The sequence below is a fragment of the Malania oleifera genome, chromosome 1 (assembly GCF_029873635.1).
Source record: "Malania oleifera isolate guangnan ecotype guangnan chromosome 1, ASM2987363v1, whole genome shotgun sequence".
NCBI lineage: Eukaryota > Viridiplantae > Streptophyta > Magnoliopsida > Santalales > Ximeniaceae > Malania > Malania oleifera.
This window is the reverse complement of record NC_080417.1, coordinates 133,119,100-133,143,627: the sequence shown is the minus strand read 5'-3', so window position 1 is coordinate 133,143,627 and position 24,528 is coordinate 133,119,100. Positions and strand designations below refer to the sequence as shown.

At 38.3% G+C, this 24,528-nt stretch overlaps 1 protein-coding gene and 1 pseudogene across 1 annotated transcript; one reads left to right on the top strand and one right to left on the bottom strand.

Moving 5' to 3' along the window:
* Window positions 1-863: 863 nt before the first annotated feature.
* LOC131150509 (protein yippee-like At5g53940) lies at window positions 864-24,161 on the bottom strand. The gene is made up of 5 exons (XM_058101266.1): window positions 23,689-24,161; window positions 23,291-23,334; window positions 1,541-1,649; window positions 1,333-1,388; window positions 864-1,248 (listed from the first exon to the last, which is right to left on the bottom strand). The coding sequence occupies exons 1-5, from the start codon at window positions 23,782-23,784 to the stop codon at window positions 1,170-1,172; spliced, it is 384 nt and encodes a 127-aa protein (XP_057957249.1). The 5' UTR covers window positions 23,785-24,161; the 3' UTR covers window positions 864-1,169.
* On the top strand, window positions 19,574-22,438 carry LOC131153398 (probable alpha,alpha-trehalose-phosphate synthase [UDP-forming] 11; annotated as a pseudogene).
* Window positions 24,162-24,528: the final 367 nt, after the last annotated feature.

Sequence of the window (24,528 nt, the reverse complement as noted above, 5' to 3'; positions counted from 1 at the left end):
TTACGTGGAGAATTACCCCCCTTAATTGCCCTTTTGGATATGGGCTTTCTCATTGAGCAACTAATGATATTCTCACTGAACAACTCTCTGCGTTGCGCTATGTTAACTGTTAAATGGTGCATTATTGTCTACAGTAGGGGTGAAAATTCTGTGTATACAACGAGGGGATGGAGTTTTTCAAAGCCATGGCTTTATTTTCTGTTATCATGAGTGAACGGTAATTCATGTAGTCGTGCTGTAAAAATAAGAGGTATGATTCAAGTTAAGAAGCCAATGAAAGAAAAGTCTGATATATAATTGTGCATTTATTTTGAAAGATAACAGAAAAGGTTTATTATTACATACTGCGGCATGGTTCGGTATTGACTCCTCTACCCTTTTACCATAATGCTTAAAGGGAAGGGCCAATAGCTGAAATGATGAGAATTGTGCTATACTTCTAAGAGTTGGCAGCATAAGTAAGAACAGCTAAAAGTAATATTTGAAAGCATAAATTTCAAAATGTGAATTTGAATTTATGTAAATTAAAAAAAAAAAAAAGGTATTTACTTCTTTGCTACGTTTTGTTCCAAACAATTCTATGCTCCCAGAGTATAAGAGTTTAACCTCGTGTTTGAAAGGTTCATACTTCAGGTCTTAGTGGAATGTTCAAATCTCAAGAGAAAGGAGGTCCCATGTTCAGGAAGAATGTTATATTTCTAATATTTTAAGTATCGGTTATTAGAAAGTACTAATGCCATCCATCACCACCACCACCCACCACCGCCCCCCCCCCGGGCGGCGCGCTTAATCCCTCCAACCAGACTTTCATATTTCGTAAGAATGGAATGAACTGAGAATATAATGTAATAAAAACTGAAACAAGAAGCAACAAATTTAATTTCATTCCATTCATCCATACGCAACATCTACTTAATTTACACCAGCGATCAACTGAGACGTAAATTCCCCATGAATGCAAATTTCACCCACGTCACAATTCATAATATATACACACAAAAGGAGTGAATTTGCTGCAACTTTCATCAAACTGCCTATTTTGCAAAATAAAGTGGAATTCCATGTATAGTTCATGCTTACAGAAATAGTAAGCATGACCTATACCGCAGAACCCACAATTATCAACAGCAATGTTGTCCATAATGTATCCGCTAACAATTAGCTCGAACCTACACATCTTCTGCATCGCTCATAATGGGATGGGTATCAACATAAAATTCTGAGTGGACTCCATCAATGATCCTCCCTCTGTCATACACAACGCACAATATAGGTGACGAGAGAACTGCAATTCAACAGACACAAAACAACAGAACAATGACTAGCCCATACCTTTCAAGAACAAATTTCCCTTCTTTGTACTTTTGACTTCTATCATGTGCTGCCTCCTGCATTGGAAAAATGGAGTACGCCAGGTAGAGCAAATTTTGATGAGACTGACATGATCGTAACAATGGGAACAAGTGCGTAGAAACCTAAAAGTATATCTTTATGTATCTACATTCATATACAGGTGGGAAGAGAGAGAGAGAGAGAGTACATATTTCCAGCCAACAATCTGTCCACAACAGCAGCAAAATATATCTGCAACTGTGTGCATTCCTGACAACATCGCCCTCTCTTCTTGAGCTCCGATTGTGATATTCACTCTGCATCAGACTCTTTAGGCACGAAAATAGTAAACTGAAGCATACTTGCAATGAGGCATATTCATCCAAAATAAGACTCTTAAAAGTATAATGGAAATGCCACAACAGTCAACATGACTTCCTATCTACCATCATAGGTGAACATAAACCAAGATATTTCCCTTCATGTCTTTGTCCTTCAATAATTTCCATTTTAACTTTTCATCTTTTAAGAAAACTGGTGTCAATATGGAATTTCTTAAGGTGAAGACAAATTTTTCTTTCCTTCTGATGAATTCCGTTAATCCTATAACTCAACAGGATAGGAATATATCTACCACCACAATGGCATAATAAAGAGTATCTGAGTGAAACTACTTAGGTAGGTTCAATCTACCACTTCATGCCATGCCCATCTTTCTAGAACATTGACACTTGGCACGTGATCAGTTTTTTTTCTTAATAAATATTGACTTATGCATTTTTACATGAAAGGCCTTAAACTGAAGTGCATGAAATATCATAAAATTTTTTAAATCAGACCGGGATCTATCAACCATATCTCTCAGTTGAACAATAAGGGTGAATTCCCGCAGTTTCTAGGACATACTTTTTTTCAGGATGCCACTTTCTAGAGAAGAAAATTGGCTGACATATGCTTCAATTATCCTGTGTCTTGCATGCCTCATTAAATGAAAATGATGCACTCCTTTCCCTTAATTTCACTTTCTTTTTTAACACATGCAGAAGAGCAATGCAATGATAATGGTAATTAAGACATGAGCCTGCTGCAAGCTTCTTTACATTGCAGCCATTGTGAATTTGGCTGACAGTTTCCTGAGCCAAATAATCAAAGATATAAAATACAGCTCAAATAACACAAGTGAACCAAATAGAACATATTTATGTTTCCAATTGGGTATACAGCTAACATGTGAAGCATATGCTTTTCATGAAATTTAGAGTGATGCATATTCTTAGACTGCTTGGTTATGCATTCCTACATCATAATAAATCCATTTGGTTTTTTCTCTTAACAGATGTGAGACAGTTGGGGTCTGTAGATTAAGAAATTGAAGCAATAAAAGAGAGAATATGGAAGAGAAGAAAGAAGACAGAGAAGTAAAGATGAAGAGGAAGAAGGAGAAGAACCTGTTTGTGGTGGGAGGGGGGGGATTTTGATTTAAATTCACAGCTACACATTCACCATACAATGTAGATTAAAAAATAATAATAATAAAGGTATGATACACCCAACTTAGAAGTACAAGAAGTTTCTTTTCTTTTTTCTTTTTTTTAAAGTACAAGTAAAAAAAAAAAAAAAAAAGCCCTAAAGAACTAAAAGTACTCATAATAATCCTCAACTATAATTTCTAAAATAATCCAATTTTCCAAACAAAAATAGAAATTCTAATTTTGTTATTCTCCCTTGCTGTTCTAATAAATTTCTTTTTTCTATCTAAAAATATATGAAGTCCTAATTTTTAAAACTATGGCAACAACACAAGTTCATTGACACATCAAGGTTATAAAGAGGTGGGTCTATCATTAGACATGAAGAAACATCAACTATTCCATGGGTTATCAGAGACAATTCCAGAGTCTTGTTCTAAAAAGAACTATGGTCATTTCCTGAAAAGAAGAGGACTCATGACTCATGTCCAATGAAAACTGAGAAAATTGTGCACTAATAGTATGCAAATCATTCAGTCATGACCACGAGATGTGAGAGAAATTGGAGCACATTTGATCATGTCCACTCCAAAAAAAAGGAACCAGTTGGAACATCAAAGACTAAATGCTCGTCTTTGTTAAATTTAATATTCAACTAAAGCTAAGGCAAGCAAGGAGGCAAAAAAGTGGTGATACATATGATCCAATATGTTTATCAGACATTGAATCAAATGATGAATGAATTACTGAAAGGAAGGTCCTTGTCTACCGGAAGACATTTCATGGATAAATGTTAATGAGTGCTTTGAAGATAATGGAGGAGTTGGAAATAGCAATAAAAGAAAGAGAGGTATGAGTTGTATGTGTTTGTAATTGTTGCTCTATAAGCAATTAGTTCATGAATGGAGGATGGAGCTTTAAAAATAATTGTCACATTTTAATAATTTTATAATGTCATATGATAATGTAGGACCAAGGAACCAGAGTTTTGATCGTAGAGGAAAAGGGAAAAATGTCAAAGAAGATGCCATTGAGCCGATTGATGAAGAGGAAGGAGACGAAGAAGAAGAGGAACAAGAAGAGATGATTGTGGTAGACAATGAAGATGATGATGATGATGATGATGATGATGATGATGGCAATGATGACGTTGACCTTGCATTAGGGGAATGGGATGATGAATGATGATGCATTACATTGCAACATTAGTTGTCTATATTCATAGATGGTTTAGAGTTTAGTTTGTCTTTTTATCATGAATATGAGATGTGGGCTTCTAGATACCTTTTTTGTTTTTTGAAGATGACATTCCATAACAGGTGTTAAACTTACAGTTTTGTGGCAAACCACCGTAACTTGATACTTGATAGAGATATGGATGGATAGATCATGGTATATTTTTTGGTATGTGGCTAGTTTTTCCTTTATATAAATATATGTAGAGTTAAACTTGCTTCAACGGCAAGCATCATTCTAGTTAACAACATGATTGATCCATATTTGTTGAAATTTCAATGTGTTTTGTTATTTTATTTTGTTGTGCGTAAGTGCATGTCATTTGGAATCAATTTTTCACTGAATCTTACGATTCGATTCTCGATTCAAGATCCACTAAATTAAAATTTCGATTCACAATTCGAACGTCGATTTGACGATGCCAATGACCATAATACCCTTACTAACTCACACTTATTAACATAAATCTAACACATCATAGTAATAATCTAAATGACTAAATAACCATTAACAAGGGCTGCAAAGGAGCCAAGCCAAGCCGAGCTTGGGCATGTTCAAGCTTGGCTCGATAAACTAAAGAATCATCTCGGGCTTGGGCTCGAATAAAAAAACGAGCTTAAAATCCTATGCTCGGGCTTGGCTCAAAAAATAAATCTACAAGCTCGGGCTCAAGCTCAGGCTCAGTTGTGCTTTTTCCACAAGCTAACCAAATTTTTTTTTTGAAAGCCCACAAGAACAAGAAATACTTTAAAGGCTCATTATTATATTTCATTTTATACGCTTAAAAGAGCCAGCAGTAGAAAAGGAAGCCAAGGCTCAGCCTCACTTTTCTACTAGAAGGGAAATGGGTATTTATAAGGGAGGAAGAATTATCCCTTCTTCTATTAGTCGGTATGGGACAAGTAAAACACCCAATTCCCCTTTTCCTTCTTTTGCTCATAAATCATGACCACCAATTTCATTCCCCCATTCCCAAATCCCAATTCCACATTCAATTAATCCCCATTATATTTCAATTACACAGAAATTAAGTTGCTTCCAAGTATATTGTGATACATACATACATGATAGGTATTGCATGCATATGGGGATGTTGTGTTGTGTGCTAATTTTGATAGGGAAGATGCGCCAGAAATGGTGAGTGGAGGTGCGGCAGCCGGCAGGTTCTGATTCGGAAGAAATATTAAATGGGGATGGGAAGCAATGCCACACTGCTGCCATTGATCATAAATCCTTGCAGACAGGTCCAACCTCCAGCCGCAAATTCGTTGCATTGCTAAAACTCATTGGCTCTTCTCTCGTCCTCACTGGACTTCGACAGCGGAAAGAGCCCTCCTTCAATGCTACCTCTCCGGCAGAAGAACAACGGCAACCTTGCTTCAAATGCTGCTCTGCCATTGCCAACACAGTGACTCCATCGTCGGCCAACACCAACTGCTCTGACTCGTTGTCTAGGTGGAAATGGGGAATATCACATTTGAGCTCCTTTCGTTCCCATATCAGAAGATGGAAGTCTTCCTAAGTCTTCCCTCTTTTTATACAAGTCTCCATGTGTTAACAAATTAATACTATTTTGTTAATTTATATATAAATAAAGCCAAGCTAAAATAATAAGTTAAATAAATAAATATTTGTTGAGTATGAAACTAAAGTCGACCCCGTTATCGAGCCTAGTCGAGCTAATTTAAATAAATAAATATTTGTTGAGTACGAAACTAAAGTCGACCCCGTTATCGAGCCTAGTCGAGCTCATATCGAGTTGCTCACAAGCCGAAATAAGTCGAGCCCATCTATGTTCAAGCTCGATTAGTTTAGTAAACAAGTTTGAAAAATGGGTTTGGGATTCGCTCAATAAGGAAATAAACAAATCCGAACGAGCTCTTACCAAGCCGAGCTCCCGAACCGCTCATGAGTGGCTTGGTTCATTAGCAGCCCTACCATTAACATATCCCTGAATATAAGTGAGACCCTAATCCTGATTTAAATGGGACAATTCCCACCTCCTACAGGCTACAAGAGTACAAATCTAAATTGACCATGAATATTTTAAATATAACACATGTTTGAATATCAAATATATAAGAATAGAAAAATAAGAACCAGTCCAAATTGGACCAATTGAACTGTTGCTGTCTGTTCTGGTTTTAAAAACATTGCTAAATGTTGCTCACTATATAATGCTTCAGATTCCTATTCCTGAATTGTGTTAGAGACATAATTCTCTCACTAATTGTGCTAGGATATGTTTTCTTACTAGTTGTCATCCCACTAACCATCAAGAATCAATTCTTCACCATCAGACTCCTTTCCTGTGTAGCATTCATCTCAAAATCCTTTCTCAATTGGTTTATGTACATTTTAATGTGCTTGTTATGTGCCCAATTGTGCTGCTAGCGTAGATGACTCAAATGTGTGTTTCTAGACTACTCTCGTAGTTAAAAGGGATATCATTGTTTTCATCCTCCATCTCATTATCGCTTTAATTAGCAAAGATGTCACTTTATCTGAATCAAATCCTTATTTCTCAAGTGAATTGTCTTCATTTTGTCCTACATTGCAGTTACTAGAAAAAGCTAATACCTTAGCAAACAACATATAGGAACGAGTGTTCTGCACGTTCCAAAACGTGGAACATTTTCATTCTAGAATGCTAAATCTAACAAACCAAAGTTTTGATTCAATATTTTCCACATCACTTTTTTTTTTTAATTGAAAGTGGGGAATCATATCATTTTAATTCTATTTCTATCATTATTAATCTATTTCTCAAGATAAAATCTTTTCTACATTTAGAGAAACCTCAACAGTCTCGCCAAAATATACAAGTGTCATTACACTTTTCTCACTAATATATCTATTTATGTATACCCCTCTAATGGTCCACATTTTAGAGCATGTTCCATACAGTGATCCATTTCCGTTCCATGAACCAAAACGTTACAGAATCTAGGTAACACTATTCTCACCCAACTGTGCAAGAACCTCCCAAGTTACCACTTCTCAAAGTATAATAAAGCCAATGAGACCCCAGTTCCTGACATCCACGTACACCCAACACTTTTTGATGATCCATCTTTATTTACATGTCATCCTAACTCTATACCAAGTAATGTTCTTCCTCAAACCAATTCCTTATTTAATTATTCGTAAAGGAACTAGGTCATGTACTCCACATGCTATTTAGATATTTACTATTTATTCATCCGTAAGTTCCCCATGCTTTTTTTTATCAGCAAAAAGAAAAAAATATTAGCAAGGCATCAAGGGGATGCCGACACATCGTGCAAAAAATCAACCACTCTAAAGAGTGTCACAAACATCAAGGATTACAAAATGATCATTAACAATTTGCCCACTAAGCCAGCTGAAGGCACAGCAATCCATTGTTCTTTGCAGGTTTTAAGCGAAGTAGATGAATCTTTGAAGGCTCTCTTATTTTTTTCTTTCCAAGCACACCAAAAGATGAAGAGAATGATGAGGTTCATAGCCTTCTACTTCTCCTTTGTGGCTCTAACGCATTTCTAAGCTCAAATCTCCCCTCCAACTGAATTTGCCGTAACTCATTGCCGCCCAGCCAAGGAAAGAACCAAATTCCACAAGTTCCTTGCCCAGGGGCAGTGGAGGTGAATGTGGTTGACTGATTCTACATCAGCCATATAGAGAAAACACTGATTCATGACTATAAGCCCTCTTTTCTGCAGATTGTCAAGGGTTAAAATATTTCCACGTACGGACTCCAAAGCAAAAAAGGAAACCTTTGAAAGGGGCCGCTGTCCTCCAAATGTGAATCCAAGGGGAGGTATTGCAATTTGTTCCCAACAGTGAGAGCTTCTTATATAGATTTAACAGTGCAAATGCCATTTTTGTCCAAAGTCCATTTCAGCTTGTAGAGGATGTTTTGGTGACAAAATTTGTAGAGAAATCTGTAGAAGTCAGAGAGTGTGTGAAGTTCCCAATCTGCCACGTTCCTTGTAACAGGAATGTCCCAGAAAATTACTTGATTAGTGATTTGGAGATGATGGCTAATAAAAACATTTATGTCACAAGACAAACTGTATATGTAAGGAAATGCAGCTCTAAGTTACAGATCTCACGCCACACATCATGCCAAAACTAAACATTTGCCCCATTCCCCAATTGAAATGTCACAAATTGGAAAAAATCATCCCATCCATTCCAAATGAATTTCCATACACCCATGCCATAGCGACCTTTTCTATTGTGAGTTTTCCAATTATTATGCTCGGGCCCATATTTAGAAACAATAATATCCCACCAAAGGTGCCAAAGGTGGTCTTTCTCCTTTATAAACCTCCATAACCACTTCCCGAGGAAGGCCTTATTGAAAGTGAAGAGGGGTTTCAACCCCAGACCTCCTGAACAAATGGATTGTTTGACCATTCCCCATCTAACAAGGTGATTTTTAAACTCCTCCACTACGCTTCCCCAAATAAATCTTCTCTGAATTCCCTCCAACTCCTAGAAACTGAGGTTGATAAGGGAGGGAGAGACATGAAGTAAATTGGAAGAATTGTCAAAGTGCTCCTAATTAGAGTTGAGTCTCCTCCTTTTGATAATAAATTCCTTTTCCATCCTGCCAATCTCACTCAAACTTTTCAATAATAGGGTCCCAGACTCCTTTATCTTTGGATTTTACTCCGAGGGGAGACCAAGGTGATTAAGGGAAAGATTCACATCTCGCAACCCAAAAGACCAGCAAGTTCAGCCCCCACCCCCCCCCCCTCCCCCCCCCCAGGTGTTCTTCCCAATTGAAATAAGCTCACTTTTACCAAGGTTCACTCCTGCGACGGCCTCAAATGCTAACAAAAATGCATTGGAGTTCAAGGATATGAGGGGGGTCACCCTCGCAAAAAATAGTAGTATCATCTATGAAGAGAAGATGATATCGCAAAAAATAATAGTATCATCTACGAAAAGAAGATGAGAAGCTTCTATAAGCTTCCATTTCTGCCGACCTTGAGACCTCTAAAGATCCCTCCTTTAGCATCTTTCATCAGCATGAAGCTAAGCACCTCCATGACCAAAATAAAGAGAAAAGGGGACAAGGGATCTCCTTGTCTCAAGCCTCTCGAGGAGTGAAATAATTTAGAAGGGTAGCCATTTATGAGTACTAAGAAGCTTGAGGTTTTGATGGATTGAGCAATCCAACTACACCATAGCTCCCAAAATTGATGCATTGTAAATTTGTCAATTCTCCTCCTTTGCCATCTCTTCCTAAGTCGATGCACAAAGTCACTTCTAAACAAGGTTGGGGCAACAATGAATGAAGAGATATATGCTTTTCATCATAATCTTATGGAGCTTGTTCCTTGCTTTTCCTCGTGGGGAAATTAAACAATGTTTTTTGATTTATGACATTTGCACGCCATTTAGTTTTTATCTAGTGGATGTGTTGAACGTGAAACCAGTGGCCAAGGTCAGCACTCAAAATTATGATATTGATTACATTGAGACTTTTTCTCCTATTGCAAATTCTATTCAGGTTTTAACTTCCATAATTGCCCATTATAACTGGTCTTTATTTAAAGTTGATGTTAAGAATGTGTTTCTTCATTATGACTCAAGAGGAAATGTATATGGAGTAACCACCAAGATTTGTTGCCCAAAAAGGGAGTCAAATGGTATTGAGTGCACGATGAAGGAAGTTACATCTGGTTTGGAACTGTGCATCGTTTGAGAAACTAGGTGAAGTTCTCAAGTTTGGAATGAAATGTGTCAATCTGAACTCCTAGTGTTTGTGGGAGTACTGTAGCTGGAAGGACTTTTTCGCTTGTAATTCTAACCATACACAAAAGTCAGGGGTTTCAACCAGTCACATAAAAAGCACACTAAGTGTATCATTATAAGAGAACCAGATAAAGCAAGCAATGCATTTTATAAAGTATTAATTTTTATGCTTCAGGCATATTGTGCACTTCTACTCGTGCTTCATAAGATACAATGCATTAGGGAAATGAGACAAACAAGAAAGGTTCCAAGGATGAGAAATTGATTATCAAACCATTTAAAAAGTAAATAAATAAAAAATTTAACATCACGGTTTGCTAATTTGCTTACAATGTAGCGTCAATAAATAACACTATAACATGGTATTGTACCTAGAAACAAACTTCAGACAAATGCTCTATAAATCTGACGAAGAATCAAACTTTTCTAATACTTGTAATTTTAAAAAGCTTGAAATACCCCATGCTATACAGTCTTATTGATTACAGGACCTTTTCTTTGAAAAAAAAAAAAAAAGAAGAATCAACTATGTGTTAAACCACAAAACCAGTTATGAGCTACCAAAATTCTGGCATATCCTTAATTTTTTTAACATTTCATATGTGCTTTAAACTTACAAAAATTCAAATGTGATTTAATATGTAATACATGACTAACATATACCCGCAAACAAGAATATTAACTTTCAGATTTTTCAAACACTAATACAAAGCACTTGCTTAATCTTTAACCTTTATGCACAGAATACTGTGAGTTAGACCTATTTACCATCTAATAAATCATAATCCACAGAGAAACATTTTTCTACATTTTTATTACTTTATAGCTAACAAATCCCGAGCATAATCTAGAGAACATTTTCTAAAATATGAGATGAGGAGAGCAAAGAGATATCTTAAATGCTTATTTTTATTTTTAGACTTAATGTGTGTTTACCACGATAGTATCCTGATTCTTTTCGGATAAAACATAAAGTTGAATTTTCCTACTGAAAATAGACAAAAATAACAAATAAATTCTGGACACAGAGTATTCTGCCAACAATGTGATGTGGTGCTAGGAAGTTGCTCCTAGGTAAAAAAGACGATAAAATGAGAGTACTTGTGAGCACTGTGGAATGTTTTTCTTGTTTTGAACTTCGGAGAATCCACAGAAATGCACCTTGTATACAACAACAATAACAAGATAAAATGAGAGTTCTTGTGAGCACTGTGGAATGTTTTTCTACTTTTTGAACTTCAGAGAATCCACAGAAATGCGCCTTGTATACAACAACAATAACAAGCCTTAAGTCCTGCTATCTGGGGTCAGCTAAATGAATCCCTTTTGGCCAATTCACGAGATCAAGGGCATTTTCTTTGACTAACTTAAGAATAATTAAATCCTTCCTCACTACCTCATTCCAAGTTATTTTAGGTCTACACCTTCCTCTTCTAGTACCGTTTACAATGACTGGGTCACTTCTCACTATTGCACTAATTGGCCTACATTTCAACGCCCAAACCATCTATGTCTCCCCTCCCTTATCTTATCTTCTACTGTTGTGTTTGGTGGCTCATTTCTTGAGTGGTTGACATACACAAGGAGGAGAACATTATTAATATTAGCAATCTGGGGGAAACCGTCGATGGGACTCTAAAACCATCGACAGTTTTGTTTTGAGCAATGAGGCTAAATTCAAAATTTGAATATGAACGTTAAGTTGGTTGGGATTTGGGGGGAAACCTCCGAAGGGAACTTAATTTATACACTAGTCTGAGTGTATCTTGTGAAGAAGATCATTGTAAGAAGTATTGTGGTATTGTGTCCTTTGACACTTGTATAGTGAAGCCTTTGCCGATTGCTCCCGTGGATGTAGGCATTGCCGAACCACGTAATTCTTTGCGTTGTTGTTCTTACTTTCATATATATTGCGTGTGTATGTTCCATATTTGTTCTTCATTGTTGCTGCGTTTAATTTCCATTGTGCAAAAATCCGAGTTTATTCACAACAAATTGGTATTAGAGCACTTGTTGTTATGGCATCGGGTACTTTGTCTGCAAAATTTGATGTTGTCAAGTTTGATGGAAGCGGAAACTTTGGTTTATGGCAGAGAAGAGTGAAAGATTTTCTTGTGCAGCAAGGGATGGTGATGGCCTTGTATGGCATTCAACCGGAAAGTATGGATGAGGCTAATTGGAAAGAATTAGAGGCAAAGGTTGTTGCTATAATACGATTGTGTTTGGCCGATGAAGTGCTTTATCACGTCATGGAGGAAGATTCTCTTGTGGCTGTTTGGCAAAAGCTTGAAAGCCGGTACATGTCCAAATCTCTTACTAACAAATTATTTCTTAAGCAGCGTCTTTATTGGCTTAAGATGGTGGATGGTTCGAACTTGAACCAACACATCAACGCATTTAATCAAATTATAAGTAATTTAATGGGAGTTGATTTGAAATTCGAAGAGGATGATAAGGCGTTGATGCTACTAAATTCCTTGCCAGCGACTCACACATATAAGAACTTGGTTACCACTCTTACATGGGGAAAAGAGACCCTAAATTTGGAAGAGGTGACAAGTGCGTTGTTGGGGTTTCATCAAAGAATGAAAATCTACGATGAAAACTCACACGGAGAAGGACCTGTGGTGAAAGGTAACCATGATCGTGGGAAAGGAAAATTCAGAAATAAATAGAGACAAAAATCCTGAACTCAATCCAAGAAGAAAAAGGATATCCGGTGTTATAAGTGCGGTAAAAAGGGGCACATTAAACCGGAGTGTCCGAATTGGAAGAAAGGAAACGCTGAAAAGCTTGAAGGGACTTCAAAATTAGCAAATGTAGTTCAAGAAGAAAATTCAGTTTGCAGTGATGGTGATGTACTTCCAGTTTCGTTGGGGTTGGATCGCCTTACGGACTCATAGACCCTAGACTCAACATGTTTTTACCATACGACTCCAAATAAGGACTGGTTCAACACTTACATGTTTATAAATCCAGGTTCAGTTCTTAAAGGCAATGATGTCTCTTGTAAAATCATTGGCATAGGAAGTGTTAGCAATAAAATGTTTGATGGTGCTGTGAGAACCTTGAGTAATGTACGACACATACCAGACATACGAAAGAGTCTTATTTCACTTGACACTTTGGATTGTAATGGATTCAATTATAAGTCCGAAAGTAGGATTATGAATGTATGCAAAGGTAATCTAACGGTGATGAAAGGGCAAAAGTTAGATGGAAATATTTTATACACTGCAGGAAACTACTGTTATAGGTGGAGCTGCAGCGGTAGATTCTAAATTTGATGAAACCGTTTTGTGGCATATGCGGTTTGGGCATACGAGTGAACATGGTATGAAAAAACTTTACAAGAGGAAACTCTTGAAAGGTATAAAGACATGTAAACTGAATTTTTACAAGTTTTGCGTTCTTGGAAAGCAAAATAGGGCGCAATTCAAATCAGCTATTCACAAGATGGAAGGTATTCTTGATTACATACATTCTGATGTTTGGGGGCCTATTAGAGTAGCATCACGAGGAGGACATGTTTATTTTCCGAGCTTTGTTGACAACTACTCATGGAAAGTCTGGGTATACTTCATGTGGCACAAGTCTGATACATTTGCCAGGTCTAAGTTGTGGAAAGTTGAGGTGGAAAACCAGACTGGGAGGATAATCAAATGCCTCAGGTCAGGCAATGGGGTCGAGTACGCTGATTCTAGGTTCATAGAGTTTTGTGAGTAGCGGGGTATTAAGAGACATTTCGCTGTTCGCCAAACACCTCAGCAAAATAATGTGGCTGAAAGAATGAACTGAACTCTAGCTAAAAGAGCTCGATGTCTCAAACTTAATGTAGGGCTATCGAAAAACTTCTATGCCAAGGCAGTTAGTATGACTTGTTTCTTGGTAAACCGATCACCAAGGGCATCACTAGAGGGGAAAGTGACAGAAGAGGTATGGACAGGAAATGCGGTAGACTATTCTGGATTGAAGGTATTCAGTTATCCAGCCTATGTTCACGTATCTAGTGAGGAGAAATCGAAACTTGATGCAAAGTCTAAATGTTACATTTTTTTAGGATATCAAAAGGGTGTGAAGGGGTTCAAGCTGTAGGATCCAATGGCAAACAAGATGGTGATCAATAGGGATATAGATTTTTTTATGAGAAAGCTATGGTGCAGCGTACTAAAAAATTCGATGAAGAGAAATAGGAGCCAAAAAACTGGAGCAGAGATGAACATGTTGTGTGGGTGGAGTTAAAAACTCAGGGGAATGATAATGATCATGGTCTTCCAGTTGCAAGGAATTCTAACTCAGGAAACCAGCAAGTCGACAATATTCCTATACGGAGATCCAGACGCACTATCAGACCACCTCCAAGGTATAGGTTTGAAGAGTTAGTATCTTATGCTCTCATCACCAGTTGCAATGATCCAACTACTTTTCAAGAGGCAGTGCACGGTCAGGAGAAAAGTAGGTGGATGGGTACTATGATTGAGGAAATGGAGTCGCTGCATAAGAATCAAACTTGGGAGTTGGTGGAGCTTCCAAATGGGAAGAGAGCAATAGGCAACAAATGGGTATATTGGAAGAAGGAAGCAATTTCTAGAAAAGGAAGGTTCTCTTATTTTCTTATTGTTGTATGTCGATGACATGTTAATAGTTGCGAAGGATTTAATTGAGGTAAATTAGTTAAAGGATATGTTGCATAAAGAGTTTGACATAAAGGATCTTGGTACAGCCAAGAAGATAATTGGGATGGAGATTCGCCGGAAGATATCTGCAAGGTTGTGGTTATCTCAGGGCAGTTATATGGAGAAGGTGTTGGAAAGGTTCAATATGACTGATGCTAAATCGATATGTACACCTCTAGCGAGTCACTTAAAATTGTCTACTGCTGAATGCCCAAGTACGGATGATGATATCCGGGACATGTCAAAGGTCTCCTATGCTAGCGCCATTGAGAGTTTAATGTATCCCATTGTGTGTACAAGAGCAGACTTAGCACATGCAGTGAGTGTGGTGAGTTTGTTTTTCTCTAATCTAGGTAGACAGCACTGGCAAGCCGTCAAATGGATTTTTAGATACGGGGTACTTCAAGTCATGGCATCATGTTCGGCAAGCAACGATATAGTCCATTAGTTGTGGGGTTTGTTGATGCTGATTATATAGGGGATATGAATGACAGAAGGGCTACAACGGGTTACGTATTTACCCTTGAGGGAGGACCTATATGTTGGAGGTCCATGATATAATCCTTGGTGGCATTGTCTACAATTGAATCTAAATATATGGCAGTTGCCGAAGCTGCAAAGGAAGCCTTATGGCTTACTGGTTTGGTCAAGGAGCTGGGTATACAGCAAGTTGGAGTTGTGTAGCATTGTGACAGTCAGAGTGCCATTTAATTGGCGAAGAATCAAGTATACCATGCTAGAACCAAGCATATTGATGTAAGGTTTCACAAGGTCCGGGAATTGATTACTTCAGGTGAACTAGTATTGAAGAAGGTTCACACATCTAAAAACACAGCGGACATCTTGAAAAAACCAGTTACTACTGATAAGTTCAAGCATTACTTGAACTTGCTTTATGTCTCCAAGTGCTAAAAGGGAGATGAACCCAACCTAACGTTCTAAAGTCAAGGTGGAGCATCGGGCTATGTTTTTCGGGTTCTCCTAAGGGGGAGAAATCCGCCAAGGTGGAGATTGTTGTATTTGGTGGCTCATTTCTTGAGTAGTTGACATACACAAGGAGGAGAGCATAGTTAATATCAGCAATATGGAAGAAACCGTCAACAGTTTGATTGAAATCTCAGAATTTCTACTCTCCGTATCTTTCCGTCGAGCAAACTGTCGATGGGTCTCTGAAATCGTCAACGGTTTTGTTCTGGGCAGCAAGGCTAAATTCAAAATTTGAATATGAACGTTAAGTTGGTTGGGATTTAGGGGGGAATCTCTGAAGGGAACTTTATATATACACTAGTTTGAGTGTATTTTGTGAAGAAGATCATTGTAATAAGTATTGTCGTTTTATGTCCTTTGACACTTATATAGTGAACCCTTGTCGATTGCTCCCGTGGATATAGGCATTGCCGAACCACATAATTCTTTGTGTTGTTGTTCTTGCTTTCATATATACTGTGTGTGTGTGTTCCATATTTGTTCTTCATTGTAGTTGCATTAAATTTCCGCTATGCAAAAATCCGAGTTTATTCACAACATCTACCAATGCTATGCCCAACTTATTTCAAATATGTTTATTCCTTAATTTATCCTTTAATCTTACACCACTCATCCACCTCGGCATGTGCATTTCAACCACTTTTACTTTTTGAATGTCTTGTTTCTTAGTTGCCTAGCATTCTAATCCATTAAGCATGACTATTCTTGCAATCGTCCTATAGAATTTTCCTTTTAATTTTAATAGTGTTCTACAATCATACAACACACCTACCGCACTCCTCCATTTTACCCATCCTACTTTGACTCTATGTACTACATCTTCATCAATTTCTCCATCCACTTGCATAATAGGTCCAAGATATCGAAATCTATTAGTGTTGTTGATTTCTTGATTATCAAGATTAATCTAGTCTTCAATGTTCCTCCTTACATGGCTGAAATTACATTTCATATATTATGCTCTATTCCTATTTATCCTAAAGCCTCTAGACTCTAAAGTTGGTTCTCCAAAGTTCTACTTTAGATTCTACCTCACTCTTACTTTCATCAATCAAAACAATATCATGTGCAAATAAGATACATCATGGTATCTTGTTTTTTATATTCCAAGTAAGTTTATGAATCACTAAAGCAAACAAATAGAGTAACCCCATACTTTCTAAAGCACAAAGTCTTTTAAGCCATAAGGAAACCTTATCTCCTAGCAAAAATCTCTTGGAAACTAAGACAAGAAGGGTAACTCTAATTTCCTGAAGAGGCCAATTCCTGCATGTCCCTTGAAGAACCCAACATCGAAACTTTAATTCCCTCCTTTAGAGCTTAGGCATCTGAAAATGGAGGTGGCATTTCTAAGGTTGCTCCCCTCTCCCTCTCTTTGGGGTAAATTTTCCTTTTTAAAAGCAAAGAATCATTATTTAGCATACATTATAAGTGCTTAAAAGGCTTATTTTAACTTTTTGGGAAGATTTTAAATGTTAAGAATTTAAAATTTTAAAAGCAAAAGACTAGGATTTTTTAAAAAAAATTTTGTCCCATGTTGATTTTTTTTTCCCAAATACTACACAGTTGCCTAGTTGCATCTTCATGTGGACTTACAAAATTGCTCTTTTTTTTGTCATGTAAGACATTTTTAGTAGGCCTATAACATTGCCAAACACCTAGGTAACTTCTCCTTTTAACAGTTCCTTCTCTAAGCAGGAGGCCACAAATTTTACAGCATCCTACCTTCTTTAACAGCTAAATTTTATCAGCCACAACAGGGAGCAAACAAAAAAGTATCCCAAGTTTACTATAAATTGTTTCTTTAAAAAGAGAATGATAAATTTTTTGAGAAATTAAGCCATGACATGATCAAGAAAAAAGAAATAATAATCACATCTTGTATCACATAATAAAAAGGCAATAGTTATTAAACATTTAGTAAAAATATAGCAGATCATGTTGACTTTCCTTAAATGGATATAAGACAATATAGTCCAAATTCAGGAAATGAAATTGGAAGTAACATCATTAATGAATCGGGCAATGACAAAATTTTCTTCATGAAAACACATTAAAAACAGCATACCAAGCAAGGACTCAAAAATTCAGATTAGAGATACATATCTGAGGAAGGACTCAAAAATTGTCCTCCTCTGGCATGACATGTGGGGAGCAATCACGTAAGTATGAATTTCTACAGCTCTTTCAGCTTGCAGACAAGTGGAATACAGCTGATTTCAAAAAGTATGACTAGGGTAAACATGGTCACTTGGAACATAAATTTCTGAAGGCAACCTCAGGGATTGAGACCTTGACACATATATGAGTTCTTTAATTGTCTCTACAAGAAAAAGGTTGATAAATTCAGTGAGAGGACAGGATTAATTGAAAACTCAGAAAGGGAGGCAATTTCACAGTGAAATCCTTTTACAATGAGACCACAAAGTAGGTCAATGATGATTTCCTCCAGGATAGTTTTCCTTAGAAGTATCGGAAGTGGGAGGTCGAACTAAAGTTGCTCTCTTACTCTCAGGAGGCACCCAGGAGGGGATCATACCATTGACAATCTGCAGATGAGAGGAAAAATTCTTGTTAAAAGGTGTTTCTTATCCAAGAACCTTTGGGAAACAACTTATTCTACTTTGGGGCTTACTTGGGCAGGAGCTGGCTCAATTGCTCAGGATAGGCTTAGTTAGGGCTTAGAGTTTGCACAAATAAGAGAAAAACTAACAGCTGATCCCCAGCAATATGTCTAGGATTATGAGGGAGAGAAATAGAAGAGCTTTGGATGGGAAGGAAACCTCATTTACTCAGCCCAAAGATAGATAGTCACAATGCTTAATTTTTAAATTTTTGAATGGATGTACATTCTACATTTGACCTTTGTGATCTTTGAATCATAGTTGATTTGTACTTGGGTTAGCATTCCCCCAGTGCCCTTCCATTTAACCTCCTCTACTAATACAAAAATTTTGATGAAATTGGTATGGCAAATCATTTGGGACCATCTCAAAAAATTTTATTCTTTAATGTGCCTAGACAGAAGCCCATTAAGATCAGCATTCTTAGCAGAGACGTAGATCATTGGACAAGAGCTACATATACCATCAACCACTCAAAATTGATGAAGTTGAAAGTACGGTCATTAGTGAATTGGGACAATGTCTAAAATTTTATTCTTCAATATCCTTGAACAAAAGCTCACTAAGATCAGCATTCTTAGAAGGGACTTGGTAACTGGAGTAGAACTACATTTAGGACAAGGAAGGATTCAAAAAATTTTACAGTACCTGGATTGACATGAATCTATTAACTATCACAGAGAAACACCACTTTGTTTTTTTAAGAATTGGTTCTTGATCTTGATATTTGAGTTCATTGTTGATCCACTCAAGTGTGGTGTGTCAATTGTGAGTATTTGAGACTAAGAAACAAAACACAAGACAAAGAAACAATTCTTAGCAGAATAAAATGGTGAATGAAAGAACTTCGAGGAATATATTCATTATTCGTAGAAAAAAAAATCAACTTTGGTTACATTTCTAAACTTACATGAGCAATAGCCACAACGATGCACCAAAAAGTATAATAGGTGAACTACTATGGGCGAAACTTGAATAAGGGTGGAGGAAGACCAGAGGGGAGCTGGGAGAACGCCAGAGACAACTGGCGAGCACTGGAGGGGATTAGGTGCACGTGCGAGTTTGGGCTAAGTTACCGTGTGGGGGTTGGGCTGAGTCCTTGCAAGCCGAGGTGTGGAAGTCGAGCCAAGGCACTATGGGCCGAAGCCCATTTTATCTTTTATTACAAAGTCTTCTTTCATTACAAACTCTGTCTTTTGCTTTACGTAAAGAAAAAGTCCATATGGGTATTCTAGAAGCAGGTTGTTAGAAGTTGTTAAGGGTATATAGTGGCTAGTGGGAATGAGGGGTTAGCTAGAAAATTGGAAATCTGTTTGTTTCTTTGTTTCTTTGGAGAGTGGCTCTCTCAAACCAGCCAACTTGTAGCTTCATTTCCATTTTTATTGCATTCAGTAAATCTCCATTCAATCATTCATTCCATTTTCTTGTTGAAATTCATCCAATCATACAGCACACACTAGCAGATTCATTACAATTGGTATCAGAGCAAGTTCTTGCGACCATGGGAGAGGGAACTCGCATGAACCAGATTTCGGAATCCATTACCGCACAAAAAAAATCACAAGAAAAGCGTCAAAAATTCTTGCAGGGGATGCAAATCACTCAAGCAGATCAGCTTCGGCCATCCAGCGATCGCTCATTCTCTGATTTGATGGCGGAGGCAGAGACATTAGCGTTCCAAGCGGAGATCATCCTCCGCGAACTTATCGATAACTCCTCCAATGCTCTGGACAAGATTCCGATGAAGGGTGAGGCGGTCAACGAGGAGGCGGTTGACGAGATGGATGGTGACGATCAGTGCGAGATTGTGGAGCTCAACGCTATGGAGTGGCTTGCCGAGCACATCCACTTCTACGAGATCTACGGAAAGGGGTTTAAGCGAGATATCAATCTGAGAAAGCACATGCGAGCTCACGGAAATCAGCTCACAACCAAAAAGACAAGGTTCTCGCGCCCGTTCCAAGGCCGCAATCACATAAAATCTCACTATCTTGTGTTTGGTTTGATTTCCTTGATGAAGTCATTGGCGGGTGTTTCGAAAGCAAGTTCTATGAGGGCTTTCGGAATGTCTTCGTTCAAGGGTCCTCCTATAATGGAGTTTTTACAAGGGTCGAAGCCGCTTCCTGCTAGCGGGGTTTCGGTAGCTGAGGAAGGGGATAAAGGGGGAACAATGTGTTATAAGGATGAAGATGATGAGAAATATGTGGAGATTTCTAAGCAGTTTGGTGTACATGGGGATCTGTCAATCACGCCAGAATAGAGGATCGTGGTCGCGAACTAGCTTCCGGTGCGGGCTTTTCGCGATCCTGAGAGCAAGAAATGGTGCTTTGATGGGGACATGGATGCCCTGGTGTTGTAGCTGAAGGATAGGTTTCTGCTGGAGGTTGAGGTCTTGTATGTGGGGAGTTTGAAGGCGGAGATCGAACGGGCGGAACAAGAAGAGGTTGCCCAATTCTTGCTGAAGAAGTTTGGGTGCGTGCCTACTTTTTCGTCCAATGAAATTCAGGACAAGTTCTACCATGGATTCTGTAAGCATTACCTTTGGCCTCTGTTTCATTATATGTTGCCTGTTTTGCCAATCAATGATGCCCAGTTCAACCCGTCTCAATGGCGTGCCTATGTAAGGGCAAACCAAATTTTTGCCAATAAGGTCATGGAAGTGCTAAACAACCCTAATGAGGATTTTGTCTGGATACATGATTATCACCTCATGGCTATGCCATCTTATCTGCGGAAAAAGTGTCACTGGGTGAAGATCGGGTTTTTCTTGCACAGCCCTTTTCCTTCCTCAGAAATATATCGAACACTTCTCGTGCAGGAAGAGATTCTTCGAAGCTTATTGAATTCCGATCTTATTGGTTTCCATACATTTGATTATGCTAGGCACTTTCTATCATGTTGTAGTAGGATGTTGGGTTTGGATTATGAATCAAAAGGGGGTTACCTTGGGATTGAGTATTATGGTCGAACAGTGAGCAGTAAAATCCTCCCAGTTGGAATTCATATGGGTCAGCTTGAATCAGCTATGTCTCTTCTAGAGACTCTTGATAAGGTCGAAGAGTTGAAGGAGCAATTTAAGGGGAGAATTGTAATGCTAGGTGTGGATGACATGGCTATGTTTACAGGCATAAATTTGAAGTTCCTTACGATGAGGCGGCTATTAGCTCAGAATCCTGGATTGGAAGAGAAAGTAGTTTGGGGTCAGATTGCAAAACCAGCAAGCAGCCGGGGTAAGGATGTTCAAGAAGTTAAGAATGAAATCCATCTCATTACAAAAGAAATCAATAAAAGCTCTGGAAAGCCAGGGGATGAGCCAATTGTTTTCGTCAACCGGTTTGTTCCAACACAAGAGAAGGTTGCATACTATGCCATCTCTAAGTGCTGTGTGGTGAATGTTATAAGGAATGGGATGAACTTGGTGCCTTACAAGTACACAGTTTGTCGACAGGGCAGCCCTGCTTTGGACATGGTTTTGGGAACTAATTGGTCTTCATCTCTGAAAAGGAGTGTTATCATTGTTTCAGAATTTGTTGGGAGCTCGCCGTCGCTCAGTGGTGCAATCCGGGCAAACCCCTAGAACATTGATTGTGTATCAGAGGCTATGAGTTCGGCCATCACAATGGCAGACACAGAGAAACAATGGCGACATGAGAAGCACTATAGGTATGTTAGCTCTCATGACATTGCTTATTGGTCTCGTAGTATTGACCAAGACCTTGAGAAAGCCTGTAGGGAGCATTACTTGAGTGGGTGTTGGGGTATTGGGTTTGGTTTGTGTTTTAGGGTTGTTGCCGTGGGTCCTAACTTCAGGAAGCTCTCCATTGATCACCTTGTTAGTGCCTATGTGAATACAAATAGCCAGTTGATACTTTTGGACTATAATGGGACTATGATGTCAGAATCTTCAGTGGACAAAATTCCCGGCAATGAAGCTATTACTGTGTCGAATGCTTTGTGCAGTGATCCCAAGAACGTTGTTTTTGTTAGCAGTGGTAGGGGGAAGGATTCTCTCAGCAAATGGTTTTCTACATATGAAAAACTGGGAATTTTAGGAGAGCATGGTTACTTTAACAGGTGGACTAGGGATTCCCCATGGGAATTTTGCCCATTAGTGATGGAATTTGAATGGAAAAAGATGGCAAAACCTGTGATGGAGCTTTACACTGAAACAACTTATGGCTCTTCTATAGAACAGAAGGAAAGCGCGCTCGTATGGCACCATCAAGAAGTGGACACTGATTTTGGATCATGTCAGGTAAAGGAGCTTCTAGATCATCTTGAAAGTAATCTTGCTAATGAACCTGTAGTTGTTAAAACATGTCAACACATAATTGAAGTGAAGCCAGAGGGCGTTAGCAAAGGCTAAGTAGTGGAAAACCTTATATCAACCATCCGAAGTAGGGGAAAGGCCCTAGAAAAACACCTCTTTGTGAAACCTAATGCTCTTATCCAAAGCTATTGTTGGTTTGTGCATGTGAGAGGGGAGAGAGAAGATAGATGGCGTTGTTCAAAGAAGCACCGCCAGGAAATCCTGCAGCAGGAGAAGGAAGATGCGATGTGGGAGTGGTATCATACGTTGAAGGAGAAGTTTTGTCACCTTGTGGGCAAGGTGCTCTAAAGGGGAGGGCATTGCTATGGGCGAAACTTGAATAAGGGTGGAGGAAGACCATAGGGGAGCTGGGAGAACGCAGGAGATAGCTGGCAAGCACCAGAGGGGATTAGGTGCATGTGCGAGTTTGGGCTGAGTTACCGTGTGGGGTTTGGGCTGAGTCCTTGCGAGCCGAGATGTGGAAGTCGGGCCAAGGCACAGTGGGCCGAAGCCCATTTTATCTTTTATTACAAAGTCTTCTTTCATTACAAACTCTGTCTTTTGCTTTACTTAAAGAAAAAGCCCATATGGGTATTCTAGAAGCAGGTTGTTAGAAGTTGTTAAGGGTATATAGTGGCTAGTGGGAATGAGGGGTTAGCTAGAAAATTGGGAATCTGTTTGTTTATTTATTTCTTTGGAGAGTGGCTCTCTCGAACCAGCCAACCTATAGCTTCATTTCCATTTTTATTGCATGCAGTAAATCTCCATTCAATCATTTATTCCATTCATTCCATTTTCCTGTTGAAATTCATCCAATCATACAGCACACACTAGCAGATTCATTACATGAACCAAGAAACAATTTAGGGAAATCAAAATGGGAGTTTAACAGGAATGTAAAGTACTCACGCCTTATTAAATAGGTAAGCTTTCCCCCTGCGGCAATGAAAAGCCTGATCAAAGCGTCAAACCACAAAGCTGCAAATTAGATCTAGACCCAATTTTTTTTTTAAAAAAAAAGGTGGGGGGGGGGGGGGGGATGGAGAAGAAGAAGAAAAGAAATGGGATGGGCGAGAACAATTCAAGAAAGCAATTCAATCATAAACATGACGAAGAGGAAACCCATAAGAAACCGCAGAGAGAGAGAGACAGGCCATGTGCTATCCTTCTGAGGGCATTTATCAGCTATGGAAATAACAAGAGTGTCCCAGGCAGTATAATTGAATGACCATTAACGATTCTACAATTACCCACCAAGAACCCCCAAAAGAACACACGCACACGTATCACAGAAAGATGAAGATTACCCGGGAGACGAGATCGTCGGCGAGGGCTAAGTGGGTTTTGCAGAACTTGCATCTATAAGCCCTACCCTCCAGCTCCACCACAAATATCCTCCCCATCGCTCCTTCTTCGGCCCTGTTAACTAACCCCCTTCGATTTCTGAATATAAAATCCTTTATGGGTATTCTCACAAATTCGCTTTGATCGCAAGTTTTGAGAAATGGGTCCGCTCAGAGAGAGAGAGAGATGCGTGCGCGCCAGTGGTATGGGCAGGCAGGTAGCTTTTAGTAGGCGGTGCAGGCATGAATGCTGGGACATGTGGATTGGGAATAGAGTTTGAGCTCGTCTACCGTGAATTTTTTTTGTTCTTTACATTTCAATTACCACCAAGCTGTAAAGCGTCTCCACTCACTCTCTCTCCCTTCGTTTCTTCCCGTCCGCCTCTCAACAATGTAGGAAAGAAATGCCATTACTAAATAGTAGCAAGTCTACGTAGTGCACTCATTAAATAAATTTTTTATATATTTATGTACAAAAGTACTTTATAATGTTATAGATATGGAATCATATCCTTAAAAAAAATTCAGAAACATAGAACTCAGATTTTAAATTTAAACTTATATTTCTTTGAAAATCATAAATCCTGATATTTATGTTTCTAAACTTAATCTTAGAGAAAATTTTAAATAATCTCATGTTGATGCATCAATGGTATGAATGAAACCTCGTGTCAATATGAAAATATGTTCATTTCTCTTCTTTTTAATTCTCTTTTGTGACTTGATTTAAAAATAAATTTACTTATTTACATGTTGAACTAAAAGTATTTTGTGATCATTACTTATAACGATAATATAGATGTT

Excerpts from the sequence above, each read along its gene's own strand:
- LOC131150509 (XM_058101266.1), bottom strand. The coding sequence starts at position 23,784 with ATGGGGAGGATATTTGTGGTGGAGCTGGAGGGTAGGGCTTATAGATGC. Across the intron at positions 23,335-23,688 it reads CCGACGATCTCGTCTCCCGG|GCTTTTCATTGCCGCAGGGG; the intron begins GTAATCTTCATC and ends CGCTTTGATCAG. Across the intron at positions 1,249-1,332 it reads GGGAAATTTGTTCTTGAAAG|AGGGAGGATCATTGATGGAG; the intron begins GTATGGGCTAGT and ends TGTGTATGACAG.